The 22,943-nt window shown below is 31.6% G+C and overlaps 1 protein-coding gene across 8 annotated transcripts in view; it reads left to right on the top strand.

The window, feature by feature from the left end:
- Ehbp1 (Eps15 homology domain containing protein-binding protein 1) overlaps nt 1–22,943 on the top strand; it is a 107,980-nt gene that overhangs the window by 52,974 nt on the left and 32,063 nt on the right. For all 8 annotated transcript variants that reach the window (XM_073992560.1, XM_073992557.1, XM_073992562.1 and 5 more), the window contains exon 3: nt 11,901–12,108. In XM_073992560.1, the coding sequence (XP_073848661.1) occupies nt 11,901–12,108 (208 nt within the window). The remainder of the gene's footprint in view (nt 1–11,900; nt 12,109–22,943) is intronic.

Raw genomic sequence — 22,943 nt, 5'->3', positions numbered from 1 at the left:
ACCTTTTCTATAGAAAAGGTGGTCGATAACAACCTTTTCTATAGAAAAGGTGGTCGATAACAACCTTTTCTATAGAAAAGGTGGTCGATAACAACCTTTTCTATAGAAAAGGTGGTCGATAACAACCTTTTCTATAGAAAAGGTGGTCGATAACAACCTTTTCTATAGAAAAGGTGGTCGATAACAACCTTTTCTATACAAAAGTTGGTTGATAACAACCTTTTCTATAGAAAAGTTGGTCGATAACAATCTTTTATACGGAAAAGGTGGTTGATAACAACCTTTTCTATAGAAAAGGTGGTCGATAACATCTTTTTCTACAGAAAAGGTGGTCGATAACAACCTTTTCTACAGAAAAGGTGGTCGATAACAACCTTTTCTACAGAAAAGGTGGTCGATAACAACCTTTTCTATAGAAAAGGTGGTCGATAACAACCTTTTCTATAGAAAAAGTGGTCGATAACAACCTTTTCTACGGAAAAGGTGGTTGATAACAACTTTTTCTATAGAAAAGGTGGTCGATAACAATTATTTCTATGGAAAAGGTGGTCGATAACAACCTTTTCTATTGAAAAGGTGGTCGATAACAACCTTTTCAACGGCTTTTCTATAGAAAAGATGGTCGGTAACAACCTTTTCTATAAAAAGGGTGGTCGATAACAACCTTTTCTATAGAAAATGCGGTCGATAACAGCCATTTCTATAAAAAAGAGATGGTCAATAACAACCTTTTCTATTGAAAACGTGGTCGATAACAACCTTTTCTATTGAAAACGTGGTCGATAACAACCTTTTCTACGGAAAAGGTGGTCGATAGCAACCTTTTCTATAGAAAAGGTGGTCGATAACAACCTTTTCTATAGAAAACGTGGTCGATAACAACCTTTTCTATAGAAAAGGTGGTCGATAACAACCTTTTCTATAGAAATGATGGTCGATAACAACCTTTTCTATAGAAAATGCGGTCGATAACAGCCATTTCTATTGAAAAGGTGGTCAATAACAACCTTTTCTATTGAAAACGTGGTCGATAACAACCTTTTCTATTGAAAACGTGGTCGATAACAACCTTTTCTATTGAAAAGGTAACCGATAACAGCCTTTTTTAGAAATGTTGGTCGATAACAACCTTTTCTTTGGAAAAAGTGGTCGAAAACAACCTTTTCTATGGAAAAGGTGGTCGATAACAACCTTTTCTATAGAAAAGGTGGTCGATAACAACCTTTTCTATAGAAAAGGTGGTCGATAACAACCTTTTCTATAGAAAAGGTGGTCGATAACAACCTTTTCTATAGAAAAGGTGGTCGATAACAACCTTTTCTATAGAAAAGGTGGTCGATAACAATCTTTTCTATAGAAAAAGTGGTCGATAACAACCTTTTCTACGGAAAAGGTGGTTGATAACAACCTTTTCTATAGAAAAGGTGGTCGATAACATCATTTTCTATGGAAAAGGGGGTCGATAACAACTTTTTCTATTGAAAAGGTAACCGATAACAGCCTTTTTATAGAAATGTTGGTCGATAACAACCTTTTCTATAGAAAATGCGGTCGATAACAGCCATTTCTATAAAAAAGAGATGGTCAATAACAACCTTTTCTATTGAAAACGTGGTCGATAACAACCTTTTCTATTGAAAACGTGGTCGATAACAAACATTTCTACGGAAAAGGTGGTCGATAACAACCTTTTCTATAGAAAAGGTAACCGATAACAACCTTTTCTATAGAAAAGGTAACCGATAACAACCCTTTTTATAGAAATGGTGGTCGATAACAAACTTTTCTACGGAAAAGGTGGTCGATAACAAACTTTTCTACGAAAAAGGTGGTCGACAACAACCTTTTCTATTGAAAAGGTTAACGATAACAGCCTTTTTTATAGAAATGTTGGTCGATAACAACCTTTTCTATAGAAAAGGTGGTCGATAACAAACTTGTCTACGGAAAAGGTGGTCGATAACATCTTTTTCCATGGAAAAGGTGGTCGATAACAACCTTTTCTTTTGAAAAGGTAACCGATAACAACCTTTTCTATAGAAAAGGTGGTCGATAACAACCTTTTCTATAGAAAAGGTGGTCGATAACAACCTTTTCTATAGAAAAGTTGGTCGATAACAACCTTTTCTATAGAAAAGTTGGTCGATAACAACCTTTTCTATAGAAAAGTTGGTCGATAACAACCTTTTCTATAGAAAAGGTGGTCGATAACAACCTTTTCTATAGAAAAGGTGGTCGATAACAACCTTTTCTATAGAAAAGGTGGTCGATAACAACCTTTTCTATAGAAAAGGTGGTCGATAACAACCTTTTCTATAGAAAAGGTGGTCGATAACAACCTTTTCTATAGAAAAGGTGGTCGATAACAACCTTTTCTATAGAAAAGGTGGTCGATAACAACCTTTTCTATAGAAAAGGTGGTCGATAACAACCTTTTCTATAGAAAAGGTGGTCGATAACAACCTTTTCTATACAAAAGTTGGTTGATAACAACCTTTTCTATAGAAAAGTTGGTCGATAACAATCTTTTATACGGAAAAGGTGGTTGATAACAACCTTTTCTATAGAAAAGGTGGTCGATAACATCTTTTTCTACAGAAAAGGTGGTCGATAACAACCTTTTCTACAGAAAAGGTGGTCGATAACAACCTTTTCTACAGAAAAGGTGGTCGATAACAACCTTTTCTATAGAAAAGGTGGTCGATAACAACCTTTTCTATAGAAAAAGTGGTCGATAACAACCTTTTCTACGGAAAAGGTGGTTGATAACAACTTTTTCTATAGAAAAGGTGGTCGATAACAATTATTTCTATGGAAAAGGTGGTCGATAACAACCTTTTCTATTGAAAAGGTGGTCGATAACAACCTTTTCAACGGCTTTTCTATAGAAAAGATGGTCGGTAACAACCTTTTCTATAAAAAGGGTGGTCGATAACAACCTTTTCTATAGAAAATGCGGTCGATAACAGCCATTTCTATAAAAAAGAGATGGTCAATAACAACCTTTTCTATTGAAAACGTGGTCGATAACAACCTTTTCTATTGAAAACGTGGTCGATAACAACCTTTTCTACGGAAAAGGTGGTCGATAGCAACCTTTTCTATAGAAAAGGTGGTCGATAACAACCTTTTCTATAGAAAACGTGGTCGATAACAACCTTTTCTATAGAAAAGGTGGTCGATAACAACCTTTTCTATAGAAATGATGGTCGATAACAACCTTTTCTATAGAAAATGCGGTCGATAACAGCCATTTCTATTGAAAAGGTGGTCAATAACAACCTTTTCTATTGAAAACGTGGTCGATAACAACCTTTTCTATTGAAAACGTGGTCGATAACAACCTTTTCTATTGAAAAGGTAACCGATAACAGCCTTTTTTAGAAATGTTGGTCGATAACAACCTTTTCTTTGGAAAAAGTGGTCGAAAACAACCTTTTCTATGGAAAAGGTGGTCGATAACAACCTTTTCTATAGAAAAGGTGGTCGATAACAACCTTTTCTATAGAAAAGGTGGTCGATAACAACCTTTTCTATAGAAAAGGTGGTCGATAACAACCTTTTCTATAGAAAAGGTGGTCGATAACAACCTTTTCTATAGAAAAGGTGGTCGATAACAATCTTTTCTATAGAAAAAGTGGTCGATAACAACCTTTTCTACGGAAAAGGTGGTTGATAACAACCTTTTCTATAGAAAAGGTGGTCGATAACATCATTTTCTATGGAAAAGGGGGTCGATAACAACTTTTTCTATTGAAAAGGTAACCGATAACAGCCTTTTTATAGAAATGTTGGTCGATAACAACCTTTTCTATAGAAAATGCGGTCGATAACAGCCATTTCTATAAAAAAGAGATGGTCAATAACAACCTTTTCTATTGAAAACGTGGTCGATAACAACCTTTTCTATTGAAAACGTGGTCGATAACAAACATTTCTACGGAAAAGGTGGTCGATAACAACCTTTTCTATAGAAAAGGTGGTCGATAACAACCTTTTCTACGGAAAAGGTGGTCGACAACAACCTTTACTATAGAAAAGATGGTCGATAACAACCTTTTCTACGGAAAAGGTGGTCGATAGCAACCTTTTCTATAGAAAAGGTGGTCGATAGCAACCTTTTCTATAGAAAAGGTGGTCGATAACAACCTTTTTTATAGAAAAGGTGGTCGATAACAACCTTTTCTATAGAAAAGGTGGTCGATAAAAACCTTTTCTATAGGAGAGGTGGTCAATAACAACCTTTTCTATAGAAAGGGTTGTCGAAAACAACCTTTTCTGTAGAAAAGGTGGTCGAAAACAAACTTTTCTATAGAAAAGGTGGTCGAAAACAACCTTTTCTATAGAAAAGCTGGTCGATGACAATCTTTTCTATAGAAAAGGTGGTCGATAACAACATTTTCTATAGAAACAGTGGTCGATAACAACCTTTTCTATAGAAAAGGTAGTCGATAACAACCTTTGCTATAGAAAAGGTGGTCGAAAACAACCTTTTCTATAGAAAAGGTGGTCGATAACAACCTTTTATATAGAAAAGGTGGTCGATAACAACCTTTTCTATAGAAAAGGTGGTCCATAACAACCTTTTCTATAGAAAAGGTGGTCGATAACAACCTTTTCTATAGAAAAGGTGGTCGATAACAACCTTTTCTATAGAAAAGGTGGTCGATAACAACCTTTTCTATAGAAAAGGTGGTCGAAAACAACATTTTCCATAAAAAAAGTGGTCGAAAACAACCTTTTCTATAGAAAAGGTAGTCGATAACAAACTTTTTTATTGAAAAGATGGTCGATAACAACCTTTTACATAGAAAAGGTAGTCGATAACAAACTTTTCTATTGAAAAGATGGTCGATAACAACCTTTTCTATAGAAAAGGTGCTCGATAACAGCCATTTCTATAGAAAAGGTGCTCGATAACAACCTTTCCTATTAAAAACGTGGTCGATAACAACCTTTTTCTATAGAAAAGGTGGTCGATAACAACCTTTTCTACGGAAAAGGTGGTCGATAACAACCTTTTCTACGGAAAAGGTGGTCGATAACAAACTTTTCTATAGAAAAGGTGGTCGATAGCAACCTTTTCTATAGAAAAGGTGGTCGATAACAACCTTTTCTATAGAAAAAGTGGTCGATAACAACCTTTTCTATAGAAAAAGTGGTCGATAACGTATTTTTCTACAGAAAAGGTGGTCGATAACAAACTTTTCTATTGAAAATATGGTCGATAATAACCTTTTCTATAGAAAAGGTAGTCGATAACAAACTTTTTTATAGAAAAGGTGGTCGATAACAACCTTTTCTATGGAAAAGGTGGTCGAAAATCACATTTTCTATAGAAAGGGTGGTCGAAAACAATCTTTTCTATAGAAAATATTGTCGATAGCAACCTTTTCTATAGAAAAGGTGGTCGATAACAACCTTTTCTATAGAAAAAGTGGTCGATAACATCTTTTTCTACAGAAAAGGTGGTCGATAACAAACTTTTCTATAGAAAAGGTGGTCGATAACAACCTTTTCTATTGAAAACGTGGTCGATAACAACCTTTTCTACGGAAAATGTGGTTGATAACAACCTTTTCTATAGAAAAGGTGGTCGATAACAACCTTTTCTATAGAAAAGGTGGTCGATAACAACCTAGAAAAGATGGTCGATAACAGCATTTTCTATAGAAAAGGTGGTCGATAACAACCTTTTCTATGGAAAAGGTGGTCGATAGCTCAATTTTGTCGATAACAACCTTTTCTATGGATCAACTTTTTCTACAGAAATCGTGTCGATAACAAAATGTTCTACAGAAGTTTGTTCAGTAACAACATTTTCGACAGAAAAGTTGTTCGATAACAATCGTTTTTATAAAAGAGTTGTTCGATAACAATCTTTTCTATAGAAAAGTTGCTCGATAACAATCGTTTTTATAGATAAGTTGTTCGATAACAATCTTTTTTATAAAATGGTTGGTCGATAAGATCCTTTTCTATGGAAATGTTGTTCGATAACAAACTTTTCTATAGAAAAATTGTTCGATAACAACTTTTTCCATAGAAAAATTGTTCGATAACAGCCTTTCCTATAGAAAAGTTGATCGATAACAAACTTTTCTATACAAAAGTTGTTCGATAAGAAAAGTTTTGGATAACTTCTTTTTCTACAGAAAAGTTGTTCGACTGCAACTATTACTTTAGAAAAGTTTTTCTGTAACAACAAATAGGAAACAATCCCCTTATTCAGTATTTAAACCATCGATTTTTTTGTAATTTCCATAAAATAAAAATAAAACTAATAAATTGTGAATCTTCCAATATCTAACAAATATAAAATTAATCTCCATTATTTTTAGATTTATGACTAAGCAACTTGAATATCGCAATCCAAGATACGAGAAGTAGAAGAAGATGGTGAACCAAAGCGTGTTTATAATGAGGTGGATAGGGGGTGGGTGGAGTAAAGAATAAAAAAAAAATATTTTATGCGGGCCATAAGAGGGCACACACATAAAAACAGGAAGTTGTTACTAAAACAACACAAGACAAACTTTAATACAAAATAACTATGTGTGTATGTTTGTTTGTACTTGTCGCATCGATATCCGAACACCATGCTTCACAGGCCCTAAATACGTCAATGTTCTTTAAACACGATAAAATGTCAGTACTTCTTCGATGAACAACAACAACAAGAATAATTGAGAAGCCAGCAAGTAGTGCCATGCTTCTTCCACTTCTTCTTCGCTCGCCATCATCAACTGGATGCTGATATGGCAAAAACAGGGAATGTAATGTTTTTCCATGAAAAGCAGAAAACAATGGCTATGGGGAAGTTTGTGGGGAGGAAAGAGTAAATAGTGGATTATTTTTAGTTTATCGATAAAGTATTTGTTTTAAACAAATCGTGCTCTCAATAAAGCACTAAATTGAAATAAGAGCAGATTCAGTACCCGGGTCATCACCAGTGATTGACAAATAAGAGATTGTCATCAAATTTTCTATAGAAAAAAGTTGTTTTTGACCGCCTTTTGTATAGAAAGGGGTGCTATCGACAATCTATCCTGTAGCAAAATTTGTTGGCGAACCATTTTTTTTATACGAAAGTTGTTATCGAATAACTATTCTGCAGTAAAAGTTGTTATCGAGCAACTTTGCTTAAGGAGAAGTTGTTATCGCACAACATTTCTAAAGGAATAGTTGTTATCGAACAACTTTTTTACAGGAAATTTTGTTATCGAACAACTTTTTTTATTTATATTCCTACTTTTCTATTGTTATCGAATAACTTTTCTATAAAAAAGGTGTTATCGAAAAACTTTTCTATAAGAAATGTTGTTATCGAACAACTTTTCTATAAGAAATGTTGTTATCGAACAACTTTTCTATAAGAAATGTTGTTATCGAACAACTTTTCTATAGAAAAAGTAGTTATCGAACAAATTTTGTACAGAAAAAGTAGTTATCGAACAAATGTTCTGTAAAAAGAGTTGTTATCGAACAACTTTGCTATGGGAAAACTTGTTATCGAACAATTATTCTGTAGGAAAAGTTTTTATCAAACAACTTTACAACTTTTCTATAAGAGAAGTTGTTATCGAACAACTTTTCTGTAGCAAAAAATTTTATCGAAAAACTTTTTTGATAGGGAAAAGTTGTTATCGAACAATTTTCTATAGAATAGTTGTTATCGAAAGAAAAGTTTTTATCGAACATCTTTTCAATAAGAAAAGTTTTTATGGAACATTTTATCTATAAGAAAAGTTTTTATCGAACAATTTTTCTATAAGAAAAGTTGTTATCGAACAACTTCTCTATGGTAAAAGTTGTTATCGAATAACGTTTCTTTTTCTATTTCAAGTTTTCTATTGTTCGATAACAAGAAACGTTTCTATCGAACAAATCTTCTATAAGAAAAGTTGTTATCGAACAACTTTTCTATAAGCAAAGTTGTTATCGACCAACATTTCAATAAGAAAACTTTTTATCGAACATCTTTTCAATAAGAAAAGTTTTTTATCGAACATTTTATCTATAAGAAAAGCTTTTATCGAACAATTTTTCTATAAGAAATGTTGTTATTGAACAATTTTTCTACAAGAAAAGTTGTTATCGAACAACTTTGCTATAGGAAAAGTTGTTATGGAACAACTTTTCTATAAGAAAGGTTTTTATCGAACAACTTTTCTATAAGAGAAGTTGTTATCGAACAACTTTTCTATAAGAAAAGTTGTTATCGAACAACTTTGCTATAAGAAAAGTTGTTATCGACCAACATTTTAATAAGAAAAGTTTTTATCGAACATCTTTTCAATAAGAAAAGTTTTTTATCGAACACTTTATTTATAAGAAAAGCTTTTATCGAACAATTTTTCTATAAGAAAAGTTGTTATTGAACAATTTTTCTATAAGAAAAGTTGTTATCGAACAACTTTGCTATAGGAAAAGTTGTTATGGAACAACTTTTCTATAAGAAAGGTTTTTATCGAACAACTTTTCGATAAGAGAAGTTGTTATCGAACAGCTTTTCTGTAGAAAAAAATGTTATCGAAAAACTTTTTCGATAGGGAAAAGTTGTTATCGAACAACTTTCTATATTAAAATTTTTATCGAATAACTTCTCTATGGTAAAAGTTATTATCGAACAATCTGTCTAAAGGAAAAGTTGTTATCGAAATACTTTTCTATGAGAAAAGTTGTTATCGAACAACTTTCCTTTTTCTATTTCATGTTTTCTATTGTTATCGAACAACTTTTCTATAGGAAAAGTTGTTATCGAAAATCTTATCATTTTCTATTTCAAGTTTTCTATTGTCATCGAACAACTTTTCCATAAGAAAAGTTTTTATCGAACAACCTTTCCATAAGAAATGTTGTTATCGAACAACTTTTATATAAGAAAAGTTGTTATCAAACAACTTTTCTATGAGAAAAGTTGTTATCGAACTACCTTTCAATTAGAAAAGTTGTTATCGAACCACTTTTCTATGAGAAAAGTTGTTATCGAAACACTTTTCTTTAAGAAAAGTTGTTATCGAAAAACTTTTCTATGAGAAAAGTTGCTATCGAACAACGTTTCTTTAAGAAAAATTGTTATCGAACATCTTTTCTATAAGAAATGTTGTTATCGAACAATTTTTCAATGAGAAAATGTGTTATCGAACAACTTTTCCAAAAGAAAAGTTGTTATCGAACAACTTTTCTATGAGAAAAGTCGTTATCGAACTACCTTTCAATTAGAAAAGTTGTTATCGAGCCACTTTTCTATGAGAAAAGTTGTTATCGAACAACTTTTCTATGAGATAACAATAGAAAACTTGAAATAGAAATAGAAAAGTTGTTGTCGAACATCTTTTCTATAAGAAATGTTGTTATCGAACAATTTTTCAATGAGAAAAGTTGTTATCGAACTACCTTTCAATTAGAAAAGTTGTTATCGAACCACTTTTCTATGAGAAAAGTTGTTATCGAAACACTTTTCTTTAAGAAAAGTTGTTATCGAAAAACTTTTCTATGAGAAAAGTTGCTATCGAACAACGTTTCTTTAAGAAAAATTGTTATCGAACATCTTTTCTATAAGAAATGTTGTTATCGAACAATTTTTCAATGAGAAAAGGTGTTATCGAACAACTTTTCCATAAGAAAAGTTGTTATCGAACAACTTTTCTATGAGAAAAGTCGTTATCGAAACACTTTTCTTTAAGAAAAGTTGTTATCGAAAAACTTTTCTATGAGAAAAGTTGCTATCGAAAAACTTTTCTATGAGAAAAGTTGCTATCGAACAACGTTTCGTTAAGAAAAATTGTTATCGAACATCTTTTCTATAAGAAATTTTGTTATCGAACAATTTTTCAATGAGAAAAGGTGTTATCGAACAACTTTTCCATAAGAAAAGTTGTTATCGAAGAACTTTTCTATGAGAAAAGTCGTTATCGAAGTACCTTTCAATTAGAAAAGTTGTTATCGAACCACTTTTCTATGAGAAAAGTTGTTATTGAACAACTTTTCTATGAGAAAAGTTGTTATCGAACAACGCTTCTTTAAGAAAAATTGTTATCGAACACCTTTCTATAAGAAATGTTGTTATCGAACAATTTTTCTATGAGAAAAGTTGTTATCGAACAATTTTTCTATGAGAAAAGTTGTTATCGAACAATTTTTCTATGAGAAAAGTTGTTATCGAACAACTTTTCCATAAGAAAAGTTGTTATCGAACTACCTTTCAATTAGAAAAGTTGTTATCGAACAACTTTTCTATGAGATAACAATAGAAAACATGAAATAGAAATAGAAAAGTTGTTATCGAACAACTTTTCTATGAGAAAAGTAGTTATCGACCAACTTTTCTATGAGAAAAATAGTTATCGAACAACTTTTCTATGAGAAAAGTTTTTATCGAACAACTTTTATATGAGAAAGGTTGTTATCGATCAACTTTTCTATAAGAAAAGATATTATCGATCAACTTTTCTATGAGAAAAGTTGTTATCGAAACACTTTTCTTTAAGAAAATTTGTTATCGGACAACTTTTCTATAAAAAATGTTGTTATCGAACAACTTTTCTATGAGAAAAGTTGTTATCGAACAACTTTTCATCAGGAAAAGTTGTTTCGCTTTAGAATTTAGTCGTGGGGAAGATTGTTAACGTTCAAAAATTCATGCCATATTCTTATGCTGTCCTAGTCGTGTTTTTTGTTTTTCTTATAAAGTAGAACACCATAATATAATACGTGCATGCCGCCCTCTTAAGTATATCTTTTTCTTTTCAATTTCATTATCTGGACCATGAAGCCTCCCCATACCATCTGGCCATTTTCTCTGTAGAGTTGTGCCAAAGAAGAAGAAAAAAAAAGAACAACTTGAGATAAATGCATTTTGTTTTAGAACAAAAGACTGCATTAAATAGTGATGATGAAGATGATGATGTTACTGCTGCTGCCGGTAATGATGACGAGGCATCATCATTCTTTCCACTATCCATTTAAGTGGAGATAAAGTCTTTTTGTAATGTTTTTTCTTGTTGTTTTTTTTTTGCTATGAATTCAATGAAAAATGAAAGTGGTTGTTTTGTGAAAGAGCAGCTTTGTTTTAAAGATGACAACCGAACATAGTTCCTCCTAAGGCAAGCAAGTACAACAACAATAATATTTGCTAAAAATGATGTCACTGCATTACACATTTAGTGTCTTTCTGTTTTTTTTTTTCATGTTCCCTGCCAGAGGCGTAGATCCTTTATGTCATACCTAACTTCCACCTCAGAGCCTTTTTGGTAGCATTCACCAACGTTTGTGGTTTTCACATGTGAAAATCCTTTTCAACATCTCACCCTTTCCATAGACATTTTTATGTAGGTGGTGCCTTATTTGGTTTTTTTAAGAGAGCTGTGGTTACAAATGCGTACCACCTCACCTATCACCACCTTCATCGGATTGCAATTGTGAAAAATCACATATGAAATGAAATTGTATATTTTTCTGTAGTGTTTTCCGAATGGCAGCATTTGAATTTGTTTCTATGTTTTTTTTCTGATTCTGCTTCTTCTTTCTTTCGTTTTATTTCGCCCTCTATTATGAAGTGATGACCTAGTTTTGGCATTGCTAAACGACAACAAAAACAACGAATGTGAATACAAATTGCAAAATCATGTCGTTCTAAGGGGGAGTTGGGTTGCAGGTTGGTAGGTGGGTGGGTGGTTAGAAGAAAATCGCCGGAATAAAGGGAAATGTTTGAATAGTTAAACAACAACATAATATTTAAATAGCAAAGAACCCTGAGGGCGGGATATGCAAAACGGGCGCAATTTGAAAAATAAACTTTGTCAACAAAATATTTTTTAAACATTTAAAAACCTTTAAAGGACATTTTGTTTAAGTTTGAATTTGAAATTCTAATTTTATTTTTAATTTTCTTCCAGGCGGCCGTCAAATCTTTCCGTTGTCTGGACCAGACGCTCACGTCGTGTTGCCTCAGCCCCACTGCCCTGGGAACCCGATATGATGAATCCGCTGGTCGGCAATGTCACATGGCCTGTTCCCGATAATCATGCCATTACCGTTACACTGTTCAAAGATCCGCGGACCCATGAATTGGAGGATAAGGATTGGACATTTGTTATAGAAGATGTAAGTTAGAAATTAAAACAGTTTTTTAACAGTTTTTTTTTATAAATAGACGTAAAATTTCCCATAGAAATGTTGATGGGAGATCACTTTTCCCATTGAAAAGGTCATCTCCGATGACGTTTTTTTCTATAGACAAAAATTCCTGAGAAACGCAGGACTATTTTTTCTATAGAAAAAAATTCCTGAGAACCTCAGGACTATTTTTTCTATAGAAAAAAATCTGAGAACCTTAGGACTATTTTTTTCTATAGAAAAAAAATTCTGAGAACCTCAGGACTATTTTTTCTATAGAAAAAAATGTCTGAGGCCTCAGATCTATTTTTTTCTATAGAAAAAAAATCCTGTGAACCACCTCATGACTATTTTTTCTATAGAATCAAATTTCTGAGAACTTCAGTAATATTTTTCTATAGAATAAGATTCCTGGGAACCTCAAGACTAATTTTTCTATAGAAAAAAATCCTGAGAACCTCAGGACTATTTGTTTTCTATAGAAAAAATTCATAGAACCTCAGGACTATTTTTGTCTATAGGAAAAAAGTTCCTGAGAACCTCAGGACTATTTCTTTCTATAAAAAAAAAATTCCTGAGAAGCTCAGGAAAAAAATTCCTGAAAATCTCAGGACGTTTTTTTCTATAGAAAAAAATTCCTGAGAACCTCAGGACGTTTTTTTCTATAAAAAAAATTCAGGACGTTTTTTTCTATAGAAAAAAAAAATGCCTGAGAACCTCAGGATGTTTTTTCTATAGAAAAAAATTCCTGAGAATCTCAGGACGTTTTTTTCCACAGAAAAAAATTCATGAGAACATCAGGACGTTTTTTTCTATAGAAAAAAATTAAGGACTATTTTCGTCTATAGAAAAAAATTCCTGAGAACCTCAGGACTATTGTTTTCTATAGAAAAAAATTCCTGAGAACCTCAGGACTATTTTTTTCTATAGAAAAAAATTCCTGAGACCTCAGCACTATTGTTTTCTATAGACAAAAATTCCTGAGACCTCAGCACTATTGTTTTCTATAGACAAAAATTCCTGAGAACCTCAGCACTATTTTTTCTATAAAAAAATCCTGAGAACCTCAGCACTATTTTTTTCTATAGACAAAAATTCCTGAGAACTTCAGTAATATTTTCTCTATAGAAAAAAATTTCTGAGAACCTCAGGACTATTTATTTCTATAGAAAAAAATTCCTGAGAAGCTTAGAAAAAAAATTCCAGAAAATCTCAGGACGTTTTTTTCTATAGAAAAAAAATCCTGAGAACCTCTGGACGTTTTTTTCTATAGAAAAAAATTCCTGAGAACCTCAGGACGTTTTTTTCTATAGAAAAAAATTCCTGAGAACCTCAGGACGTTTTTTTTCTATAGAAAAAAATTCCTGAGAAACTCAGGACGTTTTTTTTTCTATAGAAAAAAATTTCTAAGAACCTCAGGACTATTTTTTTCTATAGAAAAAAAATCCTGAGAACCTCAGGACTATTTTTTTTCTATAGAAAAAAATTCCTGAGAATCTCAGGACTACTTTTTTTCTATAGAAAAAAATTCCTGAGAACGTCAGGACTATTTTTTTCTATAGAAAAAAATTCCTGAGAACCTCAGGACTATTTTTTTCTATACAAAAAAATTCTTGAGAACCTCAGGACGTTTTTTTCTATACAAAAAAATTCCTGAGAACCTCAGGACTATTTTTTTCTATACAAAAAAATTCCTGAGAACCTCAGGACTATTTTTTTCTATACAAAAAAAATCCTGAGAACCTCAGGACTATTTTTTTCTATAGAAAAAAATTCCTGAGAACCTCAGGAGGTTTTTTTTTCTATAGAAAAAAATCCTGAGAACCTCAGGACGTTTTTTTTTTTCTATAGAAAAAAATTCCTGAGAACCTCAGGACGTTTTTTTTTTCTATAGAAAAAAATTCCTGAGAACCTCAGGACGTTTTTTTCTATAGAAAGAAAAAATTCCTGAGAACCTCAGGACGTTTTTTCTATAGAAAAAAAATTCCTATGAACCTCAGGACGTTTTTTTTTCTATAGAAAAAAATTCCTGAGAAACTCAGGACGTTTTTTTCTATAGAAAAAAATTCCTGAGAACATCAGGACGTTTTTTTCTATAAAAAAAAATTCCTGAGAACCTCAGGACGTTTTTTTTCTATAGAAAAAAATTCCTAAGAACCGCAGGACTATTTTTTTCTATAGAAAAAAATTCCTGAAAATCTCAGGACTATTTTTTTCTATAGAAAAAAAAAAAAATCCTGAGAAGCTCAGGACTATTTTTTTTTCTATAGAAAAAAATTCCTGAGAACCTCAGGACTACTTTTTTTCTATAGAAAAAAATTCCTGAGAACCATAGGTCTATATTTTCTATGGAAAAAAATCCTGAGAACGTCAGGACTATTTTTTCCTATAGAAAAAAATTCCTGAGAACCTCAGGACGTTTTTTTCTATACAAAAAAATTCCTGAGAACCTCAGGACTATATTTTTCTATACAAAAAAATTCCTGAGAACCTCAGGACGTTTTTTTCTATAGAAAAAAATTCCTGAGAACCTCGGCACTATTTTGTTCTATTGCAAAACTTCCTGAGAGCCTCAGCACTATTTTTTTCTATAGAAAAAAAATTCATGAGAGCCTCAGGACTATTTTTTTCTATAGAAAAAATTCCTGAAAACCTCAGGACTATTTTTTTCTATAGAAAAAAAAATTCCTGAGAACCTCAGGACTATTTTTTGTATAGAATAACATTCCTGGGAAAATCAGGACTATTTTTTTTTTCTATAGAAAAAAATTCCTGAGAACCTCAGGACTATTTTTTCTATAGAAAAAATCCTGAGAACCTCAGGACTATTTTGTTCTATAGAAAAAAATTCCTGAGAAACTCAGGAACCTCAGGACGTTTTTTTTTCTATAGAAAAAAATTCCTGAGAACCTCAGGACTATTTTTTTCTATAGAAAAAAATTCCTGAGAACCTCAGGACTATTTTTTTCTATAGAAAAAAATTCCTGAGAACCTCAGGACTATTTTTTTCTATAGAAAAAAATTCATGAGAACCTCAGGACTATTTTTTTTCTATAGAAAAAAATTCCTGAGAACCTCAGGACTATTTTTTTTTCTATAGAAAAAAATTCCTGAGAACCTCAGGACTATTTTTTTTCTATAGAAAAAAATTCCTGAGAACCTCAGGACTATTTTTTTTCTATAGAAAAAAATTCCTGAGAACCTCAGGACTATTTTTTTCTATAGAAAAAAATTCCTGAGAACCTCAGGACTATTTTTTTCTATAGAAAAAAATTCCTGAGAACCTCAGGACTATTTTTTTCTATAGAAAAAAATTCCTGAGAACCTCAGGACTATTTTTTTCTATAGAAAAAAATTCCTGAGAACCTCAGGACTATTTTTTGCTATAGAAAAAAATTCCTGAGGACATCAGGACTATTTTTTTCTATAGAAAAAAATTCCTGAGAACCTCAGGACTATTTTTTTCTATAGAAAAAAATTCCTGAGAACGTCAGGACTATTTTTTCTATAGAAAAAAATTCCTGAGAACCTCAGGACTATTTTTTTCTATAGAAAAAAATTCCTGAGAACCTCAGGACTATTTTTTTCTATAGAAAAAAATTCATGAGAACCTCAGGACTATTTTTTTCTGTAGAAAAAAATTCCTGAGAACCTCAGGACTATTTTTTTTCTATAGAAAAAAATTCCTGAGAACCTCAGGACTATTTTTTTTCTATAGAAAAAAATTCCTGAGAACCTCAGGACTATTTTTTTTCTATAGAAAAAAATTCCTGAGAACCTCAGGACTATTTTTTTTCTATAGAAAAAAATTCCTGAGAACCTCAGGACTATTTTTTTTCTATAGAAAAAAATTCCTGAGAACCTCAGGACTATTTTTTTCTATAGAAAAAAATTCCTGACAACCACAGGACTATTTTTTTCTACAGAAAAAAAATTCCTGACAACCTCAGGACTATTTTCTTCTATACAAAAAAATTCCTGAGAACCTCAGGACTATTTTTTTCTATAGAAAAAAATTCCTGAGAACCTCAGGACTATTTTTTTCTATAGAAAAAAATTCCTGAGAACCTCAGGACTATTTTTTCTATAGAAAAAAATTCCTGAGAACCTCAGGACTATTTTTTTCTATAGAAAAAAATTCCTGAGAACCTCAGGACTATTTTTTTCTATAGAAAAAAAAATCCTGAGAACCTCAGGACTATTTTGTTCTATAGAAAAAAATTCCTGAGAACCTCAGGACTATTTTGTTCTATAGAAAAAAATTCCTGAGAACCTCAGGACTATTTTTTTTCTATAGAAAATATTCCTGAGAACCTCAGGACGTTTTTTCTATAGAAAATATTCCTGAGAACCTCAGAACGTTTTTTTCTATAGAAAAAAATAGTGGCGGCCTTGGCGAAAAAATTCCTGCGAACATCAGAACTATTTTTGTTTTTTCCATAAATAAAATTCCTGAGAACCTCAGGACTATTTTTTCTATAAAAAAAATCCTGAGAACCTCAGCACTATTTTTTTTCTATAGAAAAAAATTCCTGAGAATCTCAGGACTGTTCTCAGGATTTTTTTTTATAGAAAAAAAAATAGTGCTGAGGTTCTCAGGAATTTTTTTCTATAGAAAAAATATTCCTGAGGTTCTCAGGAATTTTATTTATGAAAAAAAATAGTTCTGATGTTCGCAGGAATTTTTTCTATAGAAAAAGTAGTCCTGAGGTTCTCAGGATTTTTTTCTATAGAAAAAATAGTTCTGGGGTTCTCAGGAATGGTTCACTAGCTATCAAGTGCTGCACTATTTCACAAATGATTCACTAGCACCAGTTCAACCATTTTAAACCACTGTGCATCCTGTGCTTCAATTTCAATATAAATTAAATGAAAAAAGGAAAAGTGAGCGGACATGCCAAAATTAATAAATGTAGGCGTCAAATTTATGGTTTACACCATCATCGTCTGTCTGTCTGTCTGGCTGTGGTGGTGCAGTGTCTGACTGTGTCTAGGCAAGCTAACGACAAATAATGTTTTGGGGGTAATTCAATTAAAATGAACTGTCTTCATTGAATACAAAAAACGGGTAATGGACTTCCACAAATTATAAAATTCCGCGAATAAAAAAACTACAGCAACGGGAATTAATTCGCAGAAATCTTGGGAAAGAAAATTGCGCTGAGCCAAGTTCAAGTGGAAGGAAAGAAACAGATCCAAAAAAAAGTAAACACATTACAATATTTACAATATAATTCAATAACAAAATTGTTGTTGTTGTTATTGTGGTTTTTACAACGACTCATACTCACACATCGATAACAACTTGGCTCCATCAAGGCCGCCATAATGCGTGGTTGGTTATTATTATTGTTGTTTGTTTGTTTGTTAGCTCGTTCGTTCGCTGATAGCCCAGAGAAGGTATTCAATTTCGTCCTTAAATGTTGACGAAAACAACAACAATAAAATAAATAAGGTAATGAAAATGAGGCTTAGTGAAATTTGGGAAGGGGGGTAAAGGGTAAGAGCGGGGGTACCATAGAAAAGTTCTCGTGTTAGAACCCATTATAAATTTTATATGTTGGTGGTTTTTGTGGTCACACTGGCTGCTTAGCTTATTCCCTTAGAGGGTGGTGCGGGGTAAGAGTTGGGGGAAAGTACATTGAAACCGCATCGCTTCCATTTGATAAATGAAATTCAATCGCACAACTAAACAAAATCATTGAGTTTGTCATTAAAAGTGTTGAAGAAAATCTAAAAAATTTCAACGATGTTTAAAAAGAAATATTTTCAGAAATGAAAGTCACATTTGGTGACTTTTTTCTATAGAAAAATAGTCCTGAGAATCTCAGAAATTTTTTTCTATAGAAAAAAATAGTCCTGAGGTTCTCAGGAATTTTTTCTATAGAAAAAAATAGTCCTGAGGTTCTCAGGAATTTTTTTCTATAGAAAAGAATAATCCTGAGGTTCTCCGTAATTTTTTTCTATAGAAAAAATAATCCTGATGTTCTCAGTAATTTTTTTCTATGGCAAAACATAGTCCTGAAGTTCTCAGGAATTTTTTTCTATAGAAAAAAATAGTCCTGAGGTTCTCAGGGTTTTTTTTTTTTTATAGGAAAAAATAGTCCTGAGGTTCTCAGTAATTTTGTCCTATAGAAAAAAATAATCCTGAGGTTCTCAGGATTCGTTTCTACAGAAAAAAAATAATCCTGAGGTTTTCAGGAATTTTTTTCTATAGAAAAAAATAGTCCTGGGGTTCTCAGGAATTTTTTTGTATAGAAAAAAATAGTCCTGAGGTTCTCAGGAATTTTTTTCTATAGAAAAAAATAGTCCTGAGAATATCAGGAATTTTTTTCTATAGAAGAAAATAGTCCTGAGGTTCTCAGGAATTTTTTTCTATAGAAAAAAATAGTCCTGAGGTTCTTAGGAATTTTTTTCTATAGAAAAAAATAGTCCCGAGGTTCTCAGGAATTTTTTTCTATAGAAAAAAATAGTCCCGAGGTTCTCAGGAATTTTTTTCTATAGAAAAAAATAGTCCTGAGGTTCTCAGGAATTTTTTTCTATAGAAAAAAATAGTCCTGAGGTTCTCAGGAATTTTTTTCTATAGAAAAAAATAGTCCTGAGGTTCTCAGGAATTTTTTTCTATAGAAAAAAATAGTCCTGAGGTTCTCAGGAATTTTTTTCTATAGAAAAAAATAGTCCTGAGGTTCTCAGGAATATTTCTATAGAAAAAAATAGTCCTGAGGTTCTCAGGAATTTTTTTCTATAGAAAAAAATAGTCCTGAGGTTCTCAGGAATTTTTTTCTATAGAAAAAAATAGTCCTGAGGTTCTCAGGAATATTTCTATAGAAAAAAATAGTCCTGAGGTTCTCAGGAATTTTTTTCTATAGAAAAAAATAGTCCTGAGGTTCTCAGGAATTTTTTTCTATGGAAAAAAATAGTCCTGAGGTACTCAGGAATTTTTTTCTATAGGAAAAAATAGTCCTGAGGTTCTCAGGAATTTTTTTCTATAGAAAAAAATAGTCCTGAGGTTCCCAGGATTTTTTTCTATAGAAAAAAATAATCCTAAGGTTTTCAGGATTTTTTTTCTATAGAAGAACTAATCGTGAGGTTCTCAGGAATTTTTCTCTATAGCAAAGAATTGTCCTGAAGTTCTCAGGAATTTTTCTTTATAGCAAAAAATAGTCCTGAGGTTCTCAGGATTTTTTTTTCTATAGAAAAAAATAGTGCTGAGCTTCTCACGAATTTTTCTCTATAGCAAAAAATAGACCTGAGGTTCTCAGGAATTTTTTTTCTATAGAAAAAAATGGTCCTGAGGTTCTCAGGAATTGTTTTCTATAGAAAAAATAATCCTGAGGCTCTCAGGAATTTTTTTCTATAGAAAAAATAGTCCTGAGGTTCTCAGGAATTTTTTTCTATAGAAAAAAATAGTCCTGAGGTTCTCAGTAATGTTTTTCTATAGAAAAAAATTCTTGAGAACCTCAGGACTATTTTTTCTATGCTCTCAGTAATTTTTTTCTGTAGAAAAAAATAGTCCTGAGGTTCCCAGGAATTTTTTCTATAGAAAAAAATAGTCCTGAGGTTCTTAGGAATTTTTTCTATAGAAAAAAATAGTACAGAGGTTCTCAGGAAAAAAATAGTCCAGAGGTTCTCAGAAATTTTTTTCTATAGAAAAAAATAGTCCTGAGGTTCTCAGGAATTTTTTTCTATAGCCACAAATAATCCTGGCATTCTCAGGAATTTTTTTCTATAGAAAACAATATTGCTGAGGTTCTCAGGAATTTTTTTCTATAGAAAAAAATAGTCCTGAGGTTCTCAGGAATTTTTTTCCATAGAAAAAAATAGTCCTGAGGTTCACAGGAATTTTTTCTATAGAAAAAATAGTCCTGAGGTTCTCAGGAATTTTTTTCTATAGAAAAAAAAATCCTGAGGTTCCCAGGAATTTTTTCTATAGAAAAAAAAATAGTCCTGAGGTTCCCAGGATTTTTTTCTATAGAAAAAAATAGTCCTGAGGTTCCCAGGAATTTTTTTCTATAGAAAAAAATAGTCCTGAGGTTCCCAGGAATTTTTTTCTATAGAAAAAAAATAGTCTTGAGGTTCTCAGGATTTTTTTTCTATAGAAAAAAAATAGTCCTGAGGTTCTCAGGAATTTTTTTCTATAGAGAAAAATAGTCCTGAGGTTCTCAGGAATTTTTTTCTATAGAAAAAAATAGTCCTGAGGTTCTCAGGAATTTTTTTCTATAGAAAAAAATAGTCCTGACGTTCTCAGGAATTTTTTTTTATAGAAAAAAAAATAGTCCTGAGGTTCTCAGGAATTTTTTTCTATAGAAAAAATAGTCCTGGGGATCTCAGGAATTTTTTCTATAGAAAAAATAGTCCTGAGATTCTCAGGAATTTTTTTCTATAGAAAAAATAGTCCTGAGTTTCTCAGGAATTTTTTTCTATAGAAAAAAATAGTCCTGAGGTTCTCAAATTTTTTTTCCTATAGAAAAAAATAGTCCTGAGGTTCTCAGGAATTTTTTTCTATGGAAAACAATAGTCCTGAGGTTCTCAGAAATTTTTTTCTATAAAAAAATAGTCCTGATGTTCTCAGGAATTTTTTTCTATAGAACAAAATAGTCCTGAGGTTCTCAGGAATTTTTTTCTATAGAAAAAAATAGTCCTGATGTTCTCAGGAATTTTTTTCTATAGAAAAAAATTGTCCTGAGGTTCTCAGGAAATGTTTTCTATAGAAAAAATAATGCAGAAGTTCTCAGATATTTTTTCTATAGAAAAAAATAGTCCTGAGGTTCTCAGGAATTTTTTTCTATAAAAAAAAAAATAGTCCTGAGGTTCCCAGCAATTTTTTCTATAGAATAAAAAATAGTCCTGAGGTTCTCAGGAATTTTTTCTATAGAAAAAATAGTCCTGTGGTTCTCAGGAACTTTTTTCTATAGAAAAAAATAGTCCTGAGGTTCACAGGATTTTTTTTCTATAGAAAAAATAGTCCTGAGGTTCTCAGGAATTTTTTCTATAGAAAAAAATAGTCCTGAGTTTCTCAGGATTTTTTTTTCTATAGAAAAAAATAGTCCTGAGTTTCTCAGGATTTTTTTTTTCTATAGAAAAAAATAGTCCTGAGGTTCTCAGGAATTTTTTTCTATAGAAAAAAATAGTCCTGAGGTTCTCAGGAATAGTCCTGAGGTTCCCAGGATTTTTTTCTATGGAAAAAAATAGTCCTGAGGTACTCAGGATTTTTTTCTATAGAAAAAAATAGTCCTGAGGTTCTCAGGAATTTTTTTCTATAGAAAAAAAATAGTCCTGAGGTTCTCAGGAATTGTTTTCTATAGAAAAAAATAGTCCTGAGGTTCTCAGGAATTTTTTTCTGAGGATTTCGTGTCACCAGCTGCATTTTTTCGTATATGATCGTTGGAAAAATCATGTTTAGTTTCCTTTCAATTTTTTTTTGCATTTTCAATCAATTTTCAGTTTAGTGTTAATTTTTCATCTCACCAATGATCAAACCAAAAACACTTGGCTTGGCTGTTTGGTGGTGAGACATGATTTGAGGTTCCTGAGGTTCCCAGGAATTTTTTCTATAGAAAAAAAAATAGTCCTGAGGTTCCCAGGATTTTTTTCTATAGAAAAAAATAGTCCTGAGGTTCCCAGGAATTTTTTTCTATAGAAAAAAATAGTCCTGAGGTTCCCAGGAATTTTTTTCTATAGAAAAAAAATAGTCTTGAGGTTCTCAGGATTTTTTTTCTATAGAAAAAAAATAGTCCTGAGGTTCTCAGGAATTTTTTTCTATAGAGAAAAATAGTCCTGAGGTTCTCAGGAATTTTTTTCTATAGAAAAAAATAGTCCTGAGGTTCTCAGGAATTTTTTTCTATAGAAAAAAATAGTCCTGACGTTCTCAGGAATTTTTTTTTATAGAAAAAAAAATAGTCCTGAGGTTCTCAGGAATTTTTTTCTATAGAAAAAATAGTCCTGGGGATCTCAGGAATTTTTTCTATAGAAAAAATAGTCCTGAGATTCTCAGGAATTTTTTTCTATAGAAAAAATAGTCCTGAGTTTCTCAGGAATTTTTTTCTATAGAAAAAAATAGTCCTGAGGTTCTCAAATTTTTTTTCCTATAGAAAAAAATAGTCCTGAGGTTCTCAGGAATTTTTTTCTATAGAAAACAATAGTCCTGAGGTTCTCAGAAATTTTTTTCTATAAAAAAATAGTCCTGATGTTCTCAGGAATTTTTTTCTATAGAACAAAATAGTCCTGAGGTTCTCAGGAATTTTTTTCTATAGAAAAAAATAGTCCTGATGTTCTCAGGAATTTTTTTCTATAGAAAAAAATTGTCCTGAGGTTCTCAGGAAATGTTTTCTATAGAAAAAATAATGCAGAAGTTCTCAGATATTTTTTCTATAGAAAAAAATAGTCCTGAGGTTCTCAGGAATTTTTTTCTATAAAAAAAAAATAGTCCTGAGGTTCCCAGCAATTTTTTCTATAGAATAAAAAATAGTCCTGAGGTTCTCAGGAATTTTTTCTATAGAAAAAATAGTCCTGTGGTTCTCAGGAACTTTTTTCTATAGAAAAAAATAGTCCTGAGGTTCACAGGATTTTTTTTCTATAGAAAAAATAGTCCTGAGGTTCTCAGGAATTTTTTTCTATAGAAAAAATAGTCCTGAGGTACTCAGGAATTTTTTTCTATAGAAAAAAATAGTCCTGAGTTTCTCAGGATTTTTTTTTCTATAGAAAAAAATAGTCCTGAGTTTCTCAGGATTTTTTTTTTCTATAGAAAAAAATAGTCCTGAGGTTCTCAGGAATTTTTTTCTATAGAAAAAAATAGTCCTGAGGTTCTCAGGAATAGTCCTGAG

Source organism: Musca autumnalis, unplaced genomic scaffold, assembly GCF_047663935.1.
Source record: "Musca autumnalis isolate F117 unplaced genomic scaffold, ASM4766393v1 scaffold_5, whole genome shotgun sequence".
NCBI classification, from domain to species: Eukaryota; Metazoa; Arthropoda; class Insecta; order Diptera; family Muscidae; genus Musca; species Musca autumnalis.
Note: the sequence above shows the minus strand (reverse complement) of the source record. Positions and strands in the feature narration are given on the sequence as shown.